General features: G+C 52.6%; 1 protein-coding gene across 12 annotated transcripts in view; it reads left to right on the forward strand.

The window, feature by feature from the left end:
• GRHL3 (grainyhead like transcription factor 3) overlaps nucleotides 1–19,438 on the forward strand; it is a 116,904-nt gene that overhangs the window by 80,640 nt on the left and 16,826 nt on the right. For 5 of the 12 annotated variants that reach the window (XM_068994406.1, XM_068994405.1, XM_068994403.1 and 2 more), the window contains exons 1-14: nucleotides 184–262; nucleotides 9,617–9,803; nucleotides 10,453–10,514; nucleotides 11,589–11,928; nucleotides 12,148–12,227; nucleotides 13,753–13,906; nucleotides 14,385–14,496; nucleotides 14,670–14,764; nucleotides 16,354–16,512; nucleotides 16,920–16,998; nucleotides 17,327–17,460; nucleotides 18,034–18,068; nucleotides 18,721–18,809; nucleotides 18,931–19,016. In XM_068994406.1, the coding sequence (XP_068850507.1) occupies nucleotides 246–262; nucleotides 9,617–9,803; nucleotides 10,453–10,514; nucleotides 11,589–11,928; nucleotides 12,148–12,227; nucleotides 13,753–13,906; nucleotides 14,385–14,496; nucleotides 14,670–14,764; nucleotides 16,354–16,512; nucleotides 16,920–16,998; nucleotides 17,327–17,460; nucleotides 18,034–18,068; nucleotides 18,721–18,809; nucleotides 18,931–19,016 (1,629 nt within the window). In that variant the 5' untranslated portion in view covers nucleotides 184–245. Of the gene's footprint in view, nucleotides 1–183; nucleotides 263–1,016; nucleotides 1,104–9,616; nucleotides 9,804–10,452; nucleotides 10,515–11,588; nucleotides 11,929–12,147; nucleotides 12,228–13,752; nucleotides 13,907–14,384; nucleotides 14,497–14,669; nucleotides 14,765–16,353; nucleotides 16,513–16,919; nucleotides 16,999–17,326; nucleotides 17,461–18,033; nucleotides 18,069–18,720; nucleotides 18,810–18,930; nucleotides 19,017–19,438 lie in introns of those variants that run through there. The other 7 variants (XM_068994409.1, XM_068994411.1, XM_068994412.1 and 4 more) reach the window with 4 other exon arrangements.

The raw sequence follows: 19,438 nt of genomic DNA on the forward strand, positions 1-19,438 counted from the left end.
CTTTATCCTCTCTTTGCCCCGGGCCTTTTCCCTGGGCGGCCGGCAGGGACAGGGTTACGCTGCACCTGTCTGGGTGTACCTGTCCCAGGGCACCTGTGCCGGCAGCCAATCCCCGCGCGGCCGCCCCACCTGTGCGCGCCGGGCCGCCCGCTCGCCATAAATCAAACACCTCGCAGGCAATGCCCGGCTGAGGCACCGCGAGAGCGCTCAGCGGCATCGCTGCCTGCCCCGGACACCGCGGAAATATGTCCAATGAGCTGGAGTAAGTGGAAGGGTGTTTTTTGGGTTTTGTTTTTTTTTTTTTTTTTTTTTTTCTCCCCCCCTTTTCTCGCTGCCGGGGCTGGATGGGATTCCTGGGTGGCTCCTCTGCCTGCCCAGCTGTTGGCAAGGGGAGGAAAGAACGGGATGGGAACGTTTTCCTGATTTTCTGTCCCTGCCTGAGCTGGTGCTGCTCCGGGGAGGAATCGCTTCTTAGGAATCACTTCTCAGCTTTTTTTTTTTTTTAATTTGGGGGTTGTTAAAAATCACGATCCGGGTTACTTTTTTATCCCCAGCTCAAAACAGACACATGGGGTTTCTGTCTAGAGGCGAGTCTGCTCTGCCTCTGTCCAACAAAATCTCACAAGAGCTACAGGAATCTGGTTTATTTTTTATACATATTTATTTGAGAAAATAACTTCCAAAGTATTTACCAGCCTCTAGTTTTTCGGGGTGGGGATTGTTGTGTGGTGTTCTTTTTTGTTGGGGTTTTAATGGTGTTTTTTCCTTTTTGTTTGTTTGTTTGGGTGGAGGTTTTCTTCCTTTCTTTGTGTTTTTTTTATTTGTTTTGTTTTGATTTTTGTTGGGTTTTTTTTCAAGTAAATGGATTCACACTATGACCCTATCAAATGATTTAATTTTTTTAACGAGAAAAAGCTTTTAAAACCTATTGATCCTGTATAACTCTCGTTTCTAATTTTGTCACCTCTGAAATATTTTGGAGTTTGGATGCTGATGGTATCAGCACAGCACCTCGGGCCTCGCACCTCTGAAATAAGAGCAAACAAGTGTCAGATTGGCGTGACAGGGTGTAGGGGAGGCTGCAGGAATAGTGAATAAAGCTGGTGAGTGCTAAATGTCATCCCAGTCTAGAACCCTGTCCGAAGGATTCGTGTATTAAAATATTAATCAAGAAATAGGAGATATATACATATATACGTAGATCTGGTGCTTGGAAGGTGTTTTTTGGGAGAAGACCGCACGCCTGTGTGTGTTTACAAGCCTGACAGAGCTGCTGTGTCAGCCAATCTCCTCCTAATTAAGAACCTTGGAAAGGCGCAGCAGTAATTACTATTTTATGTAAATAGTGGGATCAATCTGCTCCGATTGATTGAGAATCCGTGACTGAAATTTTCGCTTTCCGAAGTTTTTGAGTAATTTACAGCTGATGCTTTTTAAGTTTGGGAGTGAGGGCTCTCTCGGATCGCACGGAGCGTGTGAGTGAGTGTGCGATTGATGGATTTATCGCTAATTACGGCCCGGGGAATTACACGGCTGCCTGACTGCCCTCGCTAGCGGGCTCTTAACCCCTGAGCCCTCCCGTGGGAGGGGAGCCGAGGGAGCAGCACCGCTTTGGGATTCCCATCTCTGCTCCGGCCCCCAGCACAGATCCGGGATGGGGCTGGGTTTGGCCACCCCTGGGAGCGAAGGGCTCCGTGCGCGGTTTTTCCATAAATTGATCCTTTGGCGTCTGCAGATCTTTGAAAATTCCAGTTTCGTTCACTGCGGGAATGAATTCCCTCGGGACGAGCGTGCGGCAGCCCCGTCCCGTGCCCGGCCTGGGGACAGGGGCGGGCAGCGCCTGGGGGAGCATTTGGGATCACAGTGGGCCTGGAGCGCCTCGCCGAAAGCTCCCCAGGGCTCCCGACAGGAGATAAGGGAGCTGGGAATTTCGTGGGACCAAAGGAATAGGGAAGCGTTTAGCCCTGGGTTTACTCTGAGGGGAAAAGGTGTCAGTGGGGAACAGGAACCCGAGAAGAGGCTGCTAAAGCCCCTCAGCGAGCAACGGGGCTCTAAGGAGCTGCGAACTTCGGGATAATCACCAGGGTGGAGCTTTCCAGGCACCGGGAGCAGCTTCGGAGGCTCCGGAGCGGTGTCGGTGCCCCGCACGCTGCTCCTCACCCCCCCCAGTCTGAGCCGTGAACATCTGCCCAGATGTGGCTGATGTTTAGGAGCTGTGACATCACATCCCCACGGGCTGCTCCTGTCGCCCGAAATGACAGAGAGAAGAATCCCACCTGTCCCTTTGGGACTTTAATTCCCCAGAGAGGACTGGGAAGGGACCAGAGGGGCATGGGAGAGGGAGATGTTTTGCCTATTGTAAAATATTCTAACTGCTGATTTCCATAGTCTTCTAAACTGAGCCTGTGTCTAACTCAGCCGTGCGTGGGCTGGAAGGAGTTAACCAGGAGTTACTCCCAGTTGTGGTTTTGTGGTCGAAACCATGATCGCCAGAAGCAAATTTTTGTCATGCATAAGGTGTGTTATTAAAACTTGAGTTATGCTCCTGGTGAATGAAAAGTTAAAGCCCTTCTATAAAATCCTTGGCAGCAAAGCACACAAGGGATAACCGTGCTGGAGCGAGGGAGGCCGGCTTGGATTTTTATTTTTTTAGAGTTATGTAAAGAGAAAGAGAGATTTGTAAATTAAAGAAATAACAATCAAATAGCTGCTATGCAATTCCCAACAAAGGAGTAAAAGCCCTCTGAATAAACTCCAGACTCAAAGCAGGGGTGAATCAACATTTGCACAGTATCTCTGCTTTGATGCTTTGGGTCACATTTTCGGCTGATTGGTCCATGGGAATGATTCCAGGGAAATTTGCAGAATAAAGACAGTTCCTGTGAGGAGGATCTGCTCTGGCTGGGGTTTGAATTGTTGATCAGTGTGAAGAATTCATCCAAAAATGCACTTGTACTTGGATTGCACCTGCCAGCCCTTGGGATCAGCTGATTGGCAGGGACAGGGAGCCTGGAATTGTGTGTGCTCAAGGAGGAAAAAGGCAACAGCTGAAAAATGTTCATCAGTGGAACTCATTACTGAACACACGATTATATTCCATTGCTCATAGCCAAGTGTCCAAGGCTTGGAGGATAAGAAATGTGGAAGACAGTAGGGTTAGATGGGATACTGGGAAGGAATTCCTGGCTGTGAGGGTGGGCAGGCCCTGGCACAGGGTGCCCAGAGCAGCTGTGGCTGCCCCTGGATCCCTGGCAGTGCCCAAGGCCAGGTTGGACATTGGGGCTGGGAGCAGCCTGGGGCAGTGGGAGGTGTCCCTGCCCATGGCAGGAGTGGGATGGGATGGTTCCTTCCCACCCAAACCAGGGTTCTGAGATGGTTCATTTCTTGTCCCTTTAGCTGTCAGTGCTGTTCTGGCTGTAGCTCTGATTATGGGGGCATGAGGCTGATCCAAAACCTGTCCCTGTCCCCAGCATGTTCATACCACGAGTGCTGAGAGCACCAGAGCAGCTGGCACTGACCCAGAGCCTCCTGCTCTGTCCACTTGTTTCTTGTCATGCCTCTGCCTTGGCAGTCTGAGCTCTGCAGAAATGCCTGGTTTTATAGGGCTGTGCCCACGATGGGATGAATCAGGTTGGTTTGGCAAAAACATTATGCTGGGGTTGGTTTTTTATATGAAACAGCAAAGCAAAAGGCTGCTGCCCCTGGGCCCTGTGCTCACAGGACACTGAATCAGAGCACATGGAGGGCATGGGCAGAGTGCTCCTTGTAGGAGATCCGGGCAACTGAGAGTGTTCCAGGTGAAAAGTCCCTCCAGGATGGGAAGAGGGAGGGAAAACCACAGGGGGAGAGCCCACCCTGGCTGTGCCTCAGCAGCTCTGCAGGGTCCGTGGTGCAGCTGAGGGAGGAAGAGCTGCTGGCAGAGCATGGAACAGGGACAGGCAGGGGAGCAGCTGCTCCATGTGAGGCTCCTGTCAAGTGTCCTGCCCTGGCACAGCTTCCTGGAGCCTCTTGGGCAACAGGAGCCACCTCTCCCACCTTCAGCAGGGCACAAACCCCGTGCCAGGTGTGAGCTCTGACTGAACTCAGGCACTGGGGAGAGATCAGCACATCCCAGCCTGGAGTGGAGAACCCAACTGTCCCGAGCCTGAGCACAGAACTCGGGGGCTGAAGCCTCCAATCTCTGCTCTTGTTGTCTCACTGCTGCCTTAGAAATGTGTGACATCTCTGTTGTGTCACTGCAGCAGCCTCTGGTAGGGTGTGCTGAGGGAAGCAGAGAAACTTGAATAAAACTGGGCTCAGTTCTCAGCACAGATAACCCATAATAGCTGATTCCTGGCTTAAAAAACCACATTACCTGAAGAGCAGTAAAAAAGAAACAAATTTCGTTGCAGAAGTTTGTCTATTATGGCTACCATTGGTGAGTTTTTAATCCAAGTCTTGTAAAACTGTGATTTATTTTTTAAATTTAATTTTATTTAAAAGTTATAGCTCTTGGAGTTACTGAATATACAAGAATTAATCTTCCTTTTGGTGGGTGAAGGAGTGGGAGCTTCAGTGCAATGTGTTTGTGTCCAGGAATAACTGTACAAAAACTTCTTTGTCTGTCCACAATGAAAATAGGAATTACAGCAATATTTCAGAAGTGTCAGGTGGGATGCTCAGGGCCTGGTTTTGTGTCCCCCTTTGGAGTCAGATATCCCTGAAACTCAGGACACCCCAAAACGGAACCATCTGACATCAGAAACGGCTTCTGGAAAAAATCACCTGTAATTCCTGAACTGCAAAGGGATTCTGTGCTGTAATTTGTTTTGTTAGGCAGGGGAGGCACTAAAGCAGGACTCGTTTGTGCAATGGGATGGGGTGGGTGGATCCCTCCGGGATGATGTTATCGGGTAAAGCACAACCCCAGCCGGTGTCCCCCAGACATCAGAGCCTGGCTTGTCTCAGGAGCCCTCCAGGCTGCAGAGGAGGAACCAGTCCAGTGCTGCTGAGCTTTACAGCAGAGGTTCTGGGCTGGTTCTGTTCTCTCCTCTTTGCTGAGCAGCCCAGGATGAGGCATTTTAGTGTCAATCCCTGTCCTCGGGTCCTGCTGTGATAATAAAGAGCTACAAAAGCAGGAGTTAGGATGAATATTGAGCTGGGTTGGGCTTTCTGGTCCAAAAGAGCTGTAGGTGACCCAAGAGGGGTCCCTGTGTATTCCCCCAGGCAGCACCTACCCCTGGGAGGTTTGTCTGGCTCCACCAGGGATTCAGCCTGCAGAGCTTTCCAGCTGGATCTGCTGGAGAGCCGAGGTGGGAGATCCAGTGCCCAGCCTGCCCCACCACATCCCACCAAGGGCTCACCACTGAGCTCCACTGGTTGGCATCCACTGAGCCCCTCTGGGGACCAGGAGCCACTTCCCAAAGATGTTCCTGGTGGCCCCTTCCCTTCCCATCCCAGCCATGGCACATTCCCACAGGGGGTGCCCTGTGCTGTGCAGGGCCCAGGCCGGGTGGGATGGGAGACCTGGATCCCACCTGTGCCACACAGGCCACGGAACCCAGGGACAGAGAAGCTCCTGCACTGCCTGTGGGTGAAGCATTGCTGGGAATCTTCGGGTGGCTGTGCTGAGTTAACCCCGGTGCTGCTGAAGTGCCCCTGCACAACCCCAGTGACAGAGGCCACGTTGTCACCCAGCTGCCAGAGAAAATACCCCAGTCCCGTAGGCAGAGCAGGTCAGGGGCCATGAGACAGACTCTGGTCTCAGGGCCTGTGGATTGACACCGTGTTGTGCTTGGCACCCTGGCTGTGTTTTTCATCATTACTCTGTGTTTGTTGTGTTTCTTTCTGTGTTTTTTTTTCCTGGTTCTGTCTCTGTTTGGATTTTTGCCTGGCTGTGTGAGTGGGCTGGTGACAATGCACTCACAATGCTGTGCTGTCACCTTGTCTTGAGGTGTGCTTGTTTATTAAACCTGCAAAGAAATTACAAAATCAGGACTTAGCTGAGAGGTTTGGCTTCAGTAATGAGGCCACTCTGTGGGATGCTGTTCTTCCTGACGAGGGTTTACAGGCTAAAATCCGCCCCAGAAAGCAGCTGCTGGCCTTGCCGTCTCCAGGGCAGTGCTGACCCTTCCCTGTATTTCTGACAAGAACTTGGGGAACACCAGGGTTATTTCAAGAGGCAGGAGAATGCAATGCCCAGACCCAGAGTGATGAAACCTCCCAGTAGCTGCCTGGGGCATCCCTGAGCTCCTCAGGCTGGAGTCTCTGTTCTGTGGCTCTGAATTCCTGCTGCTTTGACAGTGTGATGCTGCTCCGTAGCCACCAGCATCTGGCATGGCCAGTATTTGGGTTGGAGGCTTAAACAGTTGTAGGGGAGAGAACAAAGACAGCAACACAAAGCTCAAAGGCCGGCAGAGCCTCCCACAGAAACCCAGCAGAGGCAGAAGGAATACAAGGGTTCTTTCCTGCTTGGCCGATGTCCCCACCCAGACCCTTTGGGCACGTTCTCCTGTTCCAGCATAGCCCTGAGTGTTTATTCATCACCAGGAGAAATCAGTCGGGGAAACAGAGGTGGGGTGGGCTGGAGCGGGAAAGGGGCTGGGATCACCTTGTGTCACGCTCCCTCCCGGCTGTTTGGAAACAAACACACGGCTCCCTTCCCCAAATCCTGCTCTGCGCACGGCCCGAGGCTGCAGCACCGAGTGTGCGAACGGGGGGAGGCTGCCGGTGCCAGGCTCGGCGTTTCCCTGGCCTGGGAAAGGAGCTCTGGCTTTGCCAAACAGAACAGCGAGCTTGGAATGGGCAAACACGGCCCGGCCACGTGCAGGGGGCATCACAGGCAGCGAGCAAAGTAAAGTTCAGGTGTGTTTGGATCCGGATTTGGATGTCTCTCCCCTGCAGCTGTGCTTCACAGGGGTTGCTGATGGGATCTGTGTGCTCTGAAGTGCTGTGGGAGCAAACTGACGGGCAGTGTCCTGTAGGCCCTGATGTCAAAAAGGTGCCTGAGACATGTCACCACGTCTGCTTATCTCCTCAAATCACCCTCTCTCCTCAGATACTGGGCAGCCCTGGTGACCTTCTGCAATAGGGTCAGAGCAGGGCTGACCTCTCTGGATGAGTAAATGGGGTGGATGTTCCCTCACTCCCCTGCAGGGTGGGTTCTGAGGGGATGCACGAGGCTCCAGTCACACGTCCCAGTGCCTACCCGGGATCCTACGGATGCTGGAACAGAAACGAGGTAGAATAAAGGTGCAATTCCTGTCGTTTGTGCCAGTCCTCAGCTGGGTGAATCCCAGGTTCACTGGGACCAGTGCAGTGCCCAGTGCATGGAGGAGCTGCTCAGACTTTCAAGGCCTCTGCAGGTTCTGAGCACCTCAGGGTCCTGCCTGAAGCTTTTTATGCCAGGCCGAGGGCAGGGCAGGTTTCCCATTGTGCCTTTTTCCATGGTTTCTCCCAGCAGAGGTGAGGGGCAGGGGGGGTAGAAGGGAATCACACAAGGAATGCTTTAGTTGAGGGAGAATAAAGCTCCAAAGCATTTTCCCTTGTAATATCTGTGCTTTTTAAAGCTCCTGAATGCTTTGCTGCTCCATCCTGCCCTGGTGTGTTTATCTCCGCTGATTCCAAGTGGTAGGGGCTGAGTCTCACCCTGAGATCGAGCTCTGCTGCTGCCTATTCTTCCTTGAGAAGATGGGATTGAGAGCGGGTGAGGATTCCTGTCCAGGCAGGACTGAACAGCCCCAGCACCGAGCACTGAAATCTGAGTCATTCCCATCGCGCTGCTCGGAGATACTCGGCACTGAGGGAGGGAGGAGGGAGAGAGGGCTGCGTGAGAAACGCTAAAGACAACGAAACTCCCCAAACACCTGCTGGAGTTTCAGGCGCGGGGTGAAACCGGGGAAGAGGAGCGGGCTCGGCGTCCCCGTTATCCTGGGCTGCGATGGGAGCCCGTGCCAGCCGCAGCTCCGCTGCCACGTGGGCACAGAAAGCAGCGGGAATTGGGAGCCTCGGGCCACCAGCAGGGCTGGCACAGCGTGTGCTGATGTGCAGCTCGGGTGTGGAGGGAAAAGCAAAGTATTCCTTAAGGAGAAGGTGACAAGGACAGCAGAGGCAGCCCTTGGTGGCCTTGTGGAAAAAATCAGCTGTAATTCCTGAACTGCAAAGTAATTCTGTGCTGTAATTTGTTTTGTTAGGCAGGGGAGGCACCAGAGCAGGAATCTGAGCCAAGGAGAGCTCTGGAGTCTGATCCGGGAGCATCCCAAAGCCATCCCTGCATGGTTTCATGTGCATTTGATGCAGGCTGGCAGTGCCTGGTGACAGCACCCTTACAGGGAGTTTCAGGGATGCCAAGTTCTTTCCAAGAGGAATTACTGTTCTTGGAATGATTCACTTAAAAGTCTAGACCAGGACTTATAAACACACAGAGAGTGGCTTAATGAAAATGACACATTCCTTATGAAAATACCATTAAATTGTAGCATTCATTGCTGTAATTCCTGTCGATTTTCTTTGCCTTTCCATGGAAAAACATCAGCAGGTGATGTCATGGTTTAACTCCAGTCAGCTCTTGGCAACTTGGGAGATTTAAAGAAATTTTTAAAATCTTTTCTGCTAATAAAACCCAGTCTTGCCCTTTCTGGAAATTTCCACTTTGAGGAAAAAGGAATTTTTGTCCACAGAGTTATTTTATGGTGAATGGTGTGAGCTGTGGTGGTGACACCACGTGCAGGTGACAGGAAGGTGTGGCAGGCTCACTGTCACACCTTCCACGTCACTGCCACACGTCCGCTGGCTCAGCCTCTGTGGACGTGGTGGGATTTGGTCTAAGGTTGGACTCGATGATCTTTGGGGTCTTTTCCAACCTAAACAATTCCATGATTCCAACCTCTGAGCCTGGAACGCCCAGGGAATGCAGGGAGGCACTGCTGGGCTGGCTGCTGGCAGGGTTTGCTGGAGGAAAAGGAAAGATGACCAATGTTTGGGTAATTAAGTGTCTGACAGTTTATTAACGTAAGATGGAGAGACCTGGAGAAAGTGCCAGAAGAGAGGACAGGCAGGGCATTATTTTGGTGTGTTGCTTCTCACGTAGTCCCACGAGCCTCACCTCAGTCAGGAATTTTCTAGTGGAAGGGAGGGGGTTGTGATTGGCCTGTCTGCTTCCCTCTGAGTAAAATCATCTACAAGTTACTGGGAAAACATAATTTGGATTGGAACTAAATTTCAAAATCATGAACTGCAGCAAGGAAAATGATGAGGTTTGGTTTCACTTGGGCATTGAGTGACTGTGTCTGATTGTGGGCTGCACTGGCCTGGAGCTCCACATCCAAGGGAAAATTGTGCCGGGTTTCCTGATCCCTTTGTGACTGTGCAGGATGTGACTGGAGGAAGAGCAGCTGATGGGGTTTTGCCACCCCAGGCAGGAGAGGGGGCAGAGGTGCAGCTGCCCCTGCAGAGGCTCTGGCCTGATTTTCTGCCCAGCCACAGAAGCAGAGGTGGTGATCCCAAAGGCTGTGGGAGTTCAGGACCAGGAGAACATCCCTCCTCCACTCCACAGAGCCTTTGGGAAGCCCTTCCTGTGTTCATGGAACTCTGTGGGAAACGCTCCTCCCTCATTGCCGCTTTCCCCTGTGCGGCTCAGTTTTAGATCCGTGCGTCTGATGAAGAATGACACCATGAACTTCCAGAAATTCCCCTACACCAGCGAAGATGAAGCCTGGAAAACCTACCTGGAGAACCCCCTGACTGCAGCCACCAAGGCCATGATGAGGGTGAACGGGGACGACGACAGCGTGGCTGCCCTCAGCCTCCTCTACGACTACTACATGGTGGGTGTCCCTGGCCTGGGGGCTGGGACAGGTGTGGGACAGGTGTGGGATTGGTGTGGGATAGGTGTGGGATTGGTGTGGGATAGGTGTGGAATTGGTGCCACCTTAGGAGGAGACGTCTCTACTGATCCCCCCAGAGTTGTTTATCCAACACCCTCCCAACACCACACGGTGCCACCAGTATCCTCAGTGGTAAACTGAGGCACAAACCAGCATTTTGAGGGAACCCAGAATGTGTGGAAAAACTGAACCCGGGTGCCTTGAGCCTGGGTTTTTTACCCATAAGGAACAGCAGTGCTTTGAGGGCTGGAACAGCCTTGCACACCCCACCAGCTTTATTTTTCTGGAGCTGCTGGAGGATGGAGCTCCGAGAAATGTGGATCTGATTTATCCCTGAGTGGAAGCAATAGAGATGATGTTTCCACTCACTTGGGTGCTTTTAAGGTCCTGCCCAGCACAAGCTGCTGTGGCTTGCCCAAGGTTACTTGGGAACTCAGCAGCAGCCCAGGGGAGAGCCCAGCTCTGCTGTTTGTTATTCACGCAGGGTTTTGTCTGGGAGGCTTCACCTGCTCAGACAGGGCTAATTCTGCTCTGTTTTCCATTAATAAAATCTAACAATAAACAAACTCTTTGCTCTGCCTTGTCCTAGGTCCCGAAGGAGAAGAGGATTCTCCCAGCTGGGATGATGGCACGCAATGAACTGGGAAAGAGGTTGGCTTCAGTTCCTGCTCTCTGGAGCTGCCTCACTCTCCTGCAGCTGCTGAAATGCAGGATGGGGCTCTGAGCTTGCAGAAAATAGACATCAAAGCACGGTGTTATTACCAGCAACAGTGCAGCTCATTAACCCTGAGACACACATTAAAATTCTTTAGGCCAGGTCCCAAGCAGGTATAAATGGAGCTACACCCATTTACAGACCTGAGCATCTGTCTGGCTGTGCTTGCAGGGGTTGTGGTGATTTGCAGCAGCTGAAGAAATTGCCTTTATTTCCTATTTTGTGACAATTGCAAAGGACAAAAGGATTGAGCACTGGCAGCAAGAAGGGAATGGCCAAATCCTCTTTCATTCCCTGGGCTGATGAAGGTTTCTGTTCCACTCTCCCAGGATTCTCTTCCAGTGACTCCCATTTCTCCTTTGAGGTTTTCAGATAATTAACTATTAAATTAATGGCTCATTTGCCACTGTGAGTTCAGTTCCCCTTCCTGGATGCTGTGTACTTTGGCACTGTCAGTTTGTAACCACTTGACAGAATAAACCTCAAGTGGTACTTCACTCCTTCAGAAGCAAACTGAGTTAAGCTGGTTTTGGTTTTTGCTTCCTAAGCTGCTGGAGTTCATTAATTTGTACAATAATTGTTTTTCCTTAAAAAAAGGGTATTAAAAAATCAACTTGCAGCATCACTGAGCCATAAAAAGACTTATGGTGGACAGCCCACACAGCAGTACCTTTCTCATCATCCCTGCTGCTCTGTTTGATGGCCTAAATAAAGGAATAGTGGATGTAGGCCCTGGATGTGCAGCCCCAAACCACGTCCAAACCATGTCTCTGACTCCCTGTGATCATCCCTTATCTGCTGAGCACCTCTGGCTCCTGCTGACTGCACTGAGAGCTGTGGGTGGAGATCCCCCAGGGGCCTGTAGCTGTCCCAGGCCCAGCAGGAGCTGTGCAGGGCTGACTCAAGGTCACCTGGCAGCCAGGCCAGCAGCACACTGAGGCACTCCTGGCAGTGACACCGTGCTGGGGCTGCCCCGCTCTGCCCGGCCCTGAGACAGGACCTCTCTCCAGCAGGCACTGCCACGGGATGGATTATGAGCCCGAGATCCCCTCCTTCGATGGCTCAGCCCATCTCATGAAGCTCCTGTCAGAAAACGTCTCCATGGCCCAGGAGTTCTGTGAGCCTCCCAAGAAGAACGGCCTCAGTCTCGACGGTGTCCCTGCTCCTCACAAGCCAGCCCTGCTCCCTCCAGGCACCAGCAAGCTGGAAGCCACCCCAGACAACTTCCTGGTGCCCCCGGGGGACGTGTACGACAGCAGCTCCTTGAACTCCCTGTTCGAGAGCCTGCCCATGGCCCCGGCGCAGCAGCGCTGGCAGCCCGACAGCACCTTCAAGGAGGACCCGCAGGAGGTCAGGGGCTGCTCTGGGCTGGGGGGGTCGTGTGGGGGCAGTGGGAGCTCTGCTCCTGTGTTGGAAGCTTGGTGCTGTTCCTGTTGCATTTCTGGGGGTCTGTGTTGAGTTTGGAAGTAATGAGGGTCTATGTTTTGTCTGCTGTGGTGTCTGGGAGAAGGTGGATGGACAAAGCAGTGAGAGATTCTAGTTCTGATTTGTGTTTCCTCTTGTGTGCAGACGCTGCTCTTCAGTGACATCCTCAAACCCCAGCCAGAGCCACCCTGCCCCGAGAGCTACCCCACGGAGGGAGTGAAGAGGTAACAGCAGTCCAGGGCCTGGGGGCTCCAGGGAACTCTTGGCTCTGTCTCTTTCCCGGGGAAAGGCTGCATCCCTTTCCTCTCCCCAGTCCAGCCTGGCAGTGACCAGTGCAAGTCACAGCTCCCGTGCTTTTGCAGAGACCAGTTGTGTCTCCCTGGTGTTTCCAGAGCAAGGTGCTGCTCCATGAGCTCTTAGACCCAGAGCAGGGATTGTTCTGTGCCCAGACTGGGGTAAATCCAGGGCCAGCTGCTGTCACGTCTCATGGGCACCCTGAGGGATCCAGGTGGCTGCAGCATCTTCCCACAGGCCACTTGGAATGGGGTAAATGATAGAGAAAAGGAGGCTGGCAGTGCATGAGGGTGATAATCAGCCTCCCCTAATCTAAGGTTTAGGTTCTCACTTAGCACTGTTAGTCAGCCTTGATTCTAGAGGGTGCCACTGCCTCTCATTCCTAAAACATGCGAGGGATTTCTTCCTCCTTTCCACCCCTCTGCCAGGCAGAGCTTTGCTGCTCCAGATACTGCATCAAACCTCCCAGCAGGTAACATTATTTCACCTCCCACTTTTTATTTGCCTCCTGAGTCAGCTGACTGGGTGACTCAGCTGTCAGACGTGGGGATGTTCACACAGACAGCAGCGTCTCCCCGAGCCAGAGGTTCCCTGCTCACTGTTTATTTGTGCACTGAAGTTCTCTGGCTCTCCTGGCTCCAGATAAGAGGAGCTGCCAAGCCCATCTTCAGAGATGGCATCACAGGAGGTGGAGCAGGAAGAAGATGGGTTGGTGACTAAACAGGGCACTTGAAGGGTCTGAGTGAAGACTCCTGTACAGGTGGTGGCTTGCATGGATTCCTCACAGCAGAAACCAGCTGTGGCCTCATGGTTTCAGTGCTCACAGGTGCTGCTGAAGGTCCAAGAGCTTCTGAGTTCAGGCTCTTCTTTCAAATTCCCTTGCCAGCAGTGACACCTTCTCTGTGGGACACTACAAAGCTTTTCTGTGAACACTGAAGCTGCTGCCCACCACACTGAGAGTTCCATGAGCTGAGCTTCTAATCCAGTTCTGCGTAACCAAGCAGGTGTTGGTGTCCTGCAGGTCCTTCTTCTACAGGACCATTAGGGGAGAGTCTTCCTGGCTCAGCCAGTTATGGGTTTGGATTTGGAGACAGGAACCTGAGTTTAGGATGTTGCAGAAGTCTCATCACAGGTACCTGGTTTTGTGTGGTTTGCTTTAGGCTGCTGGCTGAGCAATGGTTCTGTTGCCATCCACACAAAAATACAGGCTGCAGTCACATCCAGGGCTTTTAAGCCAAAACCAAGGGGTAAAATGAGGCTCTTGGTGCAGTGCTGCTCCCCAGGGTGTTGGGGAGGATCAGAATGTGCTGTGCTGTGTCAGGGTGTGTGAGGTGGGGAATGGAGCAGAAACTGGAGCCTCTAACCCACGGGTGGAGGCTCTCAGGCCTCTGTTTTGTTTTTGCAGTGAAACAGCAGCGTGTGCTTATTCATCCTTCTCTCTTTGTTCCATGCAAGTGACTTTGAATACACTCTGGGGTCACCCAAAGCCATTCACATCAAATCTGGGGACTCTCCCATGGCCTACCTCAACAAAGGACAGTTCTACCCCATCACACTGAGGACAGCTGGAGACAGCAAATGTTTGCACTTGTCCTCAAACAAAGTGAAGGTAAGAAACAGACAGGCTGACAGCTCTGCTGACACACGCTGGAATGGGACATCCTGGGACTGGGAACAGAGCTGAACGTGAGCAGTAATGGCTTTGTGGCTCATGTTGGCCTAAAGTGATGAATGGGATGGATTCAGTCCCACAGGATAATCCTCTGCTGCACTGCAGAGCCTCCACGGCAGCTGGAACCTGTGACAGGAGCTCAGGGATGTACAAAGGGCTGGCTGGGGCCCTGCTGGGAAGAGCTGTGAGCCAGGGACAGGGTCCCCATCCTGCTCCTGGGATGTGTGGCCAGGCCTCGGAGCCACCTCTGAGACGAATGTGCCAAATGGCTGTGCCCAAATCCCTTCCCTTGCCCACCTCAGCTTCCCCAGCCACAAAATTCCATGTTTTACGAGGCCCCGAGGGTGGTGCAGGGTGGAAGGTGAGGAGGGCACTGATCCTGCTCTGTGCTGAGCTGGGCTGGGCTGTGTTGCAGAGCGTGGTGATGATCGTGTTTGACAACGAGAAGATCCCCACGGAGCAGCTGAAGTTCTGGAAGCACTGGCACTCCCGGCAGCCCACGGCCAAGCAGAGGGTCATCGACGTGGGTACGAGGGGCTGCCAGGCCTGGGGGGCTGGGGAGCTTCTGCCTCCACTTCAGTGCATCCCAGGGCTTCTCTTGGTCTGGGAGTCAGTCAGGGGCAGGATTTTGGGCGTGGGAGGCCTTGGGAATGTCACCAGTTTCAGCCCCAGTATGAACTGCTCCTTCACTGCCTTCCAGCCGACTGCAAGGAGAACTTCAACACGGTGCAGAACATCGAGGAGCTGGCCTACAACGCCCTGTCCTTCGTGTGGAACATCCATGAGGAAGCCAAGGTACAAACTGCCCGTGGAGGGGAGCCGGGAATGGTCCTCAGCAAAACTGCAGCTCCTTCCTGCCATCCCAGACACTGCCCCACTGCTCAGCTGAGACACAGGGAGTTTCAAATGAAACCCTGCCACTGCAGCGGCCCCAGGCAGTGTTTGCCTGGCAGGACAGCAGCGGGACACCGTGCCTCAGTGTGTGTTTAAGCACTGCCATGAGCTAATAAACACTCTGGGTACAGCCCAGACTGGCTCAGGGATGTTTTCTTAGTGCTGATGGATAACTCTGAAGAAAGGTTTTTGCAGCAATTCCGGGCTCTGCTCACGTGTACCTGCAGCCTGTTTAAATAACCCCCAGCCCATGGAACAAAGAGCCCCCTTTCCAGGCAGGTTGGTGCAGACATGAGTGACCACCCTTCTGTGCCTTGTGGGATGTAGAAGGGAGCCAGGCAGGTCTCAAGATCCCTTCTCACCTTAAAACCTGTGAAGTTTATTACAGCAAAGTCTTTGCAGCTCTGCTGTCTCTTCTGCATCTCCTCAGAGTTTCTCATTAACACTTTGTGTCCAGTGGGGATTGAAAACCAGATGAAGTAACAAAGAAAAAAAAAAAAAAAAGAAAAGCATAAATACCCCACGTCTCTGAAGCTTGGGAAAACCCTGCCTGGCTTTGGGATCTCAATAAGCCCAAAGGCAACCTGGGTCTTTTACAACCCAAGAGGTTAACAAATGTCTTCAAGGCAAAGCTGTCAGAAATGGAAATATGTCAGGTATGTGGCGAGCCCTGGGGGCACCTCAGCAAAGCTGGATTTAACTCTTAGCAGAAACTCTGCTCATGCACTGGCCTGAGGCAGGCAGAGGTGAGACTTCAGAGAGCTTCGAGGGCTGGGAGTGAGACAGGAGGGGTCAGGGGCTGGGAACAGGAGGGGTCAGGGGCTGGGAACAGGAGGGGTCAGGTATTTGGGTGTTTGGGTTGGCCGTGGCACCTGTTACTTCTCTCCTTCCAACTGAACTTCACCCCACAGTGAAGTGGTTTTCTTTCCTAGGAACTGACTCGAGCTGACATCAGGTTCCAGGGCTGAAATCCTCAGCTGAGGGAGCTCTGGGAACTTCTCCAGCTGCAAATCTGTCCCTGGGGTCCAGGGGAATTCCAAGGTCACACCAATGAATTGGCAGCTTGGAGATACAATTTGGATTATAGCTGTGCTCAGCTTTTCTTGCAGAGTTCCCACTGGAGCTAACTCCCTCCTGGTGATAAGAGAGCCCAGTGTGTGATGAATATTTATTTAAGCAGCAGCACTGCTGTGCAATTCCTGAGGCTGCAGCCTTGCCCTCCTCCCTCCCTGCAGGGCTTTGCTGTCTGAGGGTCCCTTGTTCAAATGAAAGATCAGAAATATCAGCAAGAACATCCCCAGGCAGGATTTTGGGAGTGGAGAGGCTGAGTCAAAGAGCTGGAATAGGTGTGGGGGGAGAGGCTCCCCTGCCAGGCTGGCCCTGGGAGGGCTGGAAGGAGCCCCAGCAGCTGCTTTTGTCCCTGCCCTCTGCTCCCACTGCTGGCTGAGGAGGAGCTTTCCAGCACCAAGCATCCCTGTTCCTGTTTGCAGGTGTTTATTGGGGTGAACTGCCTGAGCACGGACTTCTCCTCGCAGAAGGGAGTGAAGGGTGTCCCCCTGAACCTGCAGATCGACACCTACGACTGCGGCAGTGGCAGCAGCCAGCTGGTGCACCGGGCTGTCTGCCAGATCAAGATCTTCTGTGACAAGGTACAGCACCCCTTTCCCACCAGGTAAAAAACAACAACTGATCAGGGGCCCCAAGAATAAAACCAGAAAGGCTGTGAGAGCCTAAACAGCCAAGACCTGTGACTGTGCCTCACAATAAACTCTATTTTTGACTCTCTCTTTTTGACAAGTTGTTAAATATCAAGAGATGAGAATTTCCTTGGAGGTTATCCCCCAATCTCAGATATCTTCCCATGGAAAAATTTCTCACAGCTATTTTTGTCTGCATGTTTCATTTCTAAAAGCAAATTTCATTTTTGTTTTTCTAATTTCTGAGTGTCAGAGAGTCCTGGCTGGGCTGTAGAAGGTTCCTGAGGTGACATTTCTGAGCCCTCTCTTGCCCATGTTGGACCTGCCAATGTCCTAAATTTTGCTGGATCTTCCCACAGGGAGCAGAGAGGAAAATGAGGGATGATGAAAGGAAACAGTTCCGAAGGAAAGGAAAATGCCTGGACTCCAACAACAATGGTCAGTGCTTGTGTTTGTTCCCTGCTCCGTGTTGAAATCCCTGTCCCTTAACTTCCATGGATGTGGCTGTTCCCAAGCCTGCTGCCCGCCCTCAGCACCCGTGGGAAGCAGCCTGGCAGTCAGGCCCTCGCTGGGCTCCTTCCCAGTGTCCCAAAGCCCTTTATGGACACCGCCCAACCCTTGGGAATCGTTCTGGGCTCCCTTGGGCTGCCCTGGAGCTGCTGCAGGCTCCTGTCCTGTTCCCAGCATTTCTGCTGGCAGCCTTGGGAAGGGGCTCCCCTCTCCCGGAGCTGTGGGAGCTGAGATGAACTGGACTCTCCATCTGTAGGTCTGAAAGGCTGTTTGCTCTCTGGCTTCAGAGGGAATGAGATCACGTTCCTGCGGCCGGAGAGCGACCTGGAGACGCAGCCGGTGCTGTTCATCCCCAACGTGCACTTCTCCAACCCGCAGAGGTGTGGCTCGGTGAGTCCCCCAAAACACAGCCAGCCTCTCACCCCATCCTCTCCAGGCTGGGCATTCCCCCCACAGCACTTGTGTTATGGAAAAAGCCCAAACCACAGCACAGCTCTTTGTGGGAATGAGGCCCCGGCACGCAGCCGTGATGGCGAGAGAGCCTTTCCAGGCTCCTTCCAGCCAGGTATCCCTGTGCTTTACTCACCTGCAGCTTCCACAGAGGGCTGCAGTGGTAGCAAAACTATCAGCAGAAAATAAATGATAGCAAAATGTCACCATCTCAGTCCCCGTCCCTGTGTGGGTGGGACGTCCCTCCACTGTCCTCTGTCCAGTGTCCTTCAGAGCTCCCCAGCATTCCCTGCCTCAGAAACCACTGTCTCAGTTTGTCAAAACCAGGGAATCTGGAGAAGTTCTTTATATCAAATTTCATTTACTCTAAGAAACAGATGTTTGGGTGTAATTGTGTGAGGGGCCAGGAGGAGGGAAATCATGTTTAAAGTGTGCCCAAGTTGCCACCCCCCAGCCCCTCTGGCACACAGTGATGCTGTGCAGACTCACAGATCCATTTCCTTTGCATTCCAGGTGCTCCCTCCTGCTGTTCCCAACTCTGCAAACAGGTGAGGATGCAGCAGTGTTTATTTCCCATCCATCAGCTGCTCTGTTCTTTTGGGAATGTCAGGGCTGTTTACACCCCCAGGGGCAGGATAACACAGCTCAGTGTCTCCCTGACACCCTGAGAGCCAGAATATGAGTTACACTTTGTCCTGGAAGGGACTCAGGGCTGCAGAAACACGGACACATTTCTGTCCCTGTCAGAGTCACTCCAACATGAGCTGCTCCCTGATTGTCCTGTTGTTCTCATGGAGACAATGTTTGAAAGGGAAAATCAAAGATCACAACTGTCACTGAAGGGTTCAAATACCCAGAGGCTGTAAAATAAACTGGAATGAAGTGGAATCACAGTTGAAAAGCAGAATCTCCCCCAGCCTGGGCCCTCTGTCTGGGGATACCAGTGGGGAAGCAGTGCCATGAGGGTGCAGAAGGCTTTTGGGTTCGGTGTGACCCCAAACCCTCTGTGGGCCCTCCCTGAGCTCCCCGTGTGCTTTAGGCAGGAAGTTACAACTCTGCTGCTATAATTACAAACCAATACTTAATTGCTGGATGGTTCTTGGAGTAACTGGTTGTTCAGTCAGAAGTTCAGTAGCTGGAATTGTTTTGTTTGCTTTTCCTGTTCTGTCCTCCTGAGAGTGTTGTGTTCCCTCGGCCCAGGCTGCCCCTAAAGCGGAGCGGGGCCTCCTTCACTGATGAGTTCGACCCCATCCCTCCAAAGCAAACCAAGGACGAAGATCCCCAGAGAGGTAACCCCTGGGATGGGAACTCATTTGATTCAGTTAACCTTGGGTCTTGAATTCCATGAGGCCTCATGGCTCTGGGAACACTGGGAATGACCCTGAGCAGTGCTGCCCCGTTCCCTTGCAGTGCTGCTGTACGTGCGCAGGGAGTCGGAGGAGGTGTTTGATGCTCTCATGTTGAAGACCCCGGATCTCCAGGGCCTCAGGACAGCTGTAAGTGTCCCCAAAACCTTGGGGAACGAACAAACTGCTGATAAAAGGGAATGGGGTTGGTGAACAGGGAGCTGGGTATGGGCTGCTCATCTCTCTTGCCTGCTCTCCCTTGGGAATGCAAAGTGGGAGCAGGAGCTGAGTTCTCCCAGCAGCTCCTGGCATGGGCAGTGCTGGTGCTGCAGAGGGAGGATCACACCTCCTGCCCTGTCCACATCCTCATGGAAGTCTCCTCTTGTGACAGCACAGTCATATTTTCCACTGTCAAACAGCTTTTCCATTCTCCAGGCTGGAGATGTGGGATCCGAAACCCTCCCTGGCCTCGTGCTGGAATTCCCTGGCTGTGTTTGAGGAGCACACAGACATATTTCTGTCCTGATTATCAGCAGCATCTCTGATAGCCCAGCTCTCTCTGGAGACGGCTG

The sequence above is a fragment of the Aphelocoma coerulescens genome, chromosome 23 (assembly GCF_041296385.1).
Source record: "Aphelocoma coerulescens isolate FSJ_1873_10779 chromosome 23, UR_Acoe_1.0, whole genome shotgun sequence".
NCBI classification, from domain to species: Eukaryota; Metazoa; Chordata; class Aves; order Passeriformes; family Corvidae; genus Aphelocoma; species Aphelocoma coerulescens.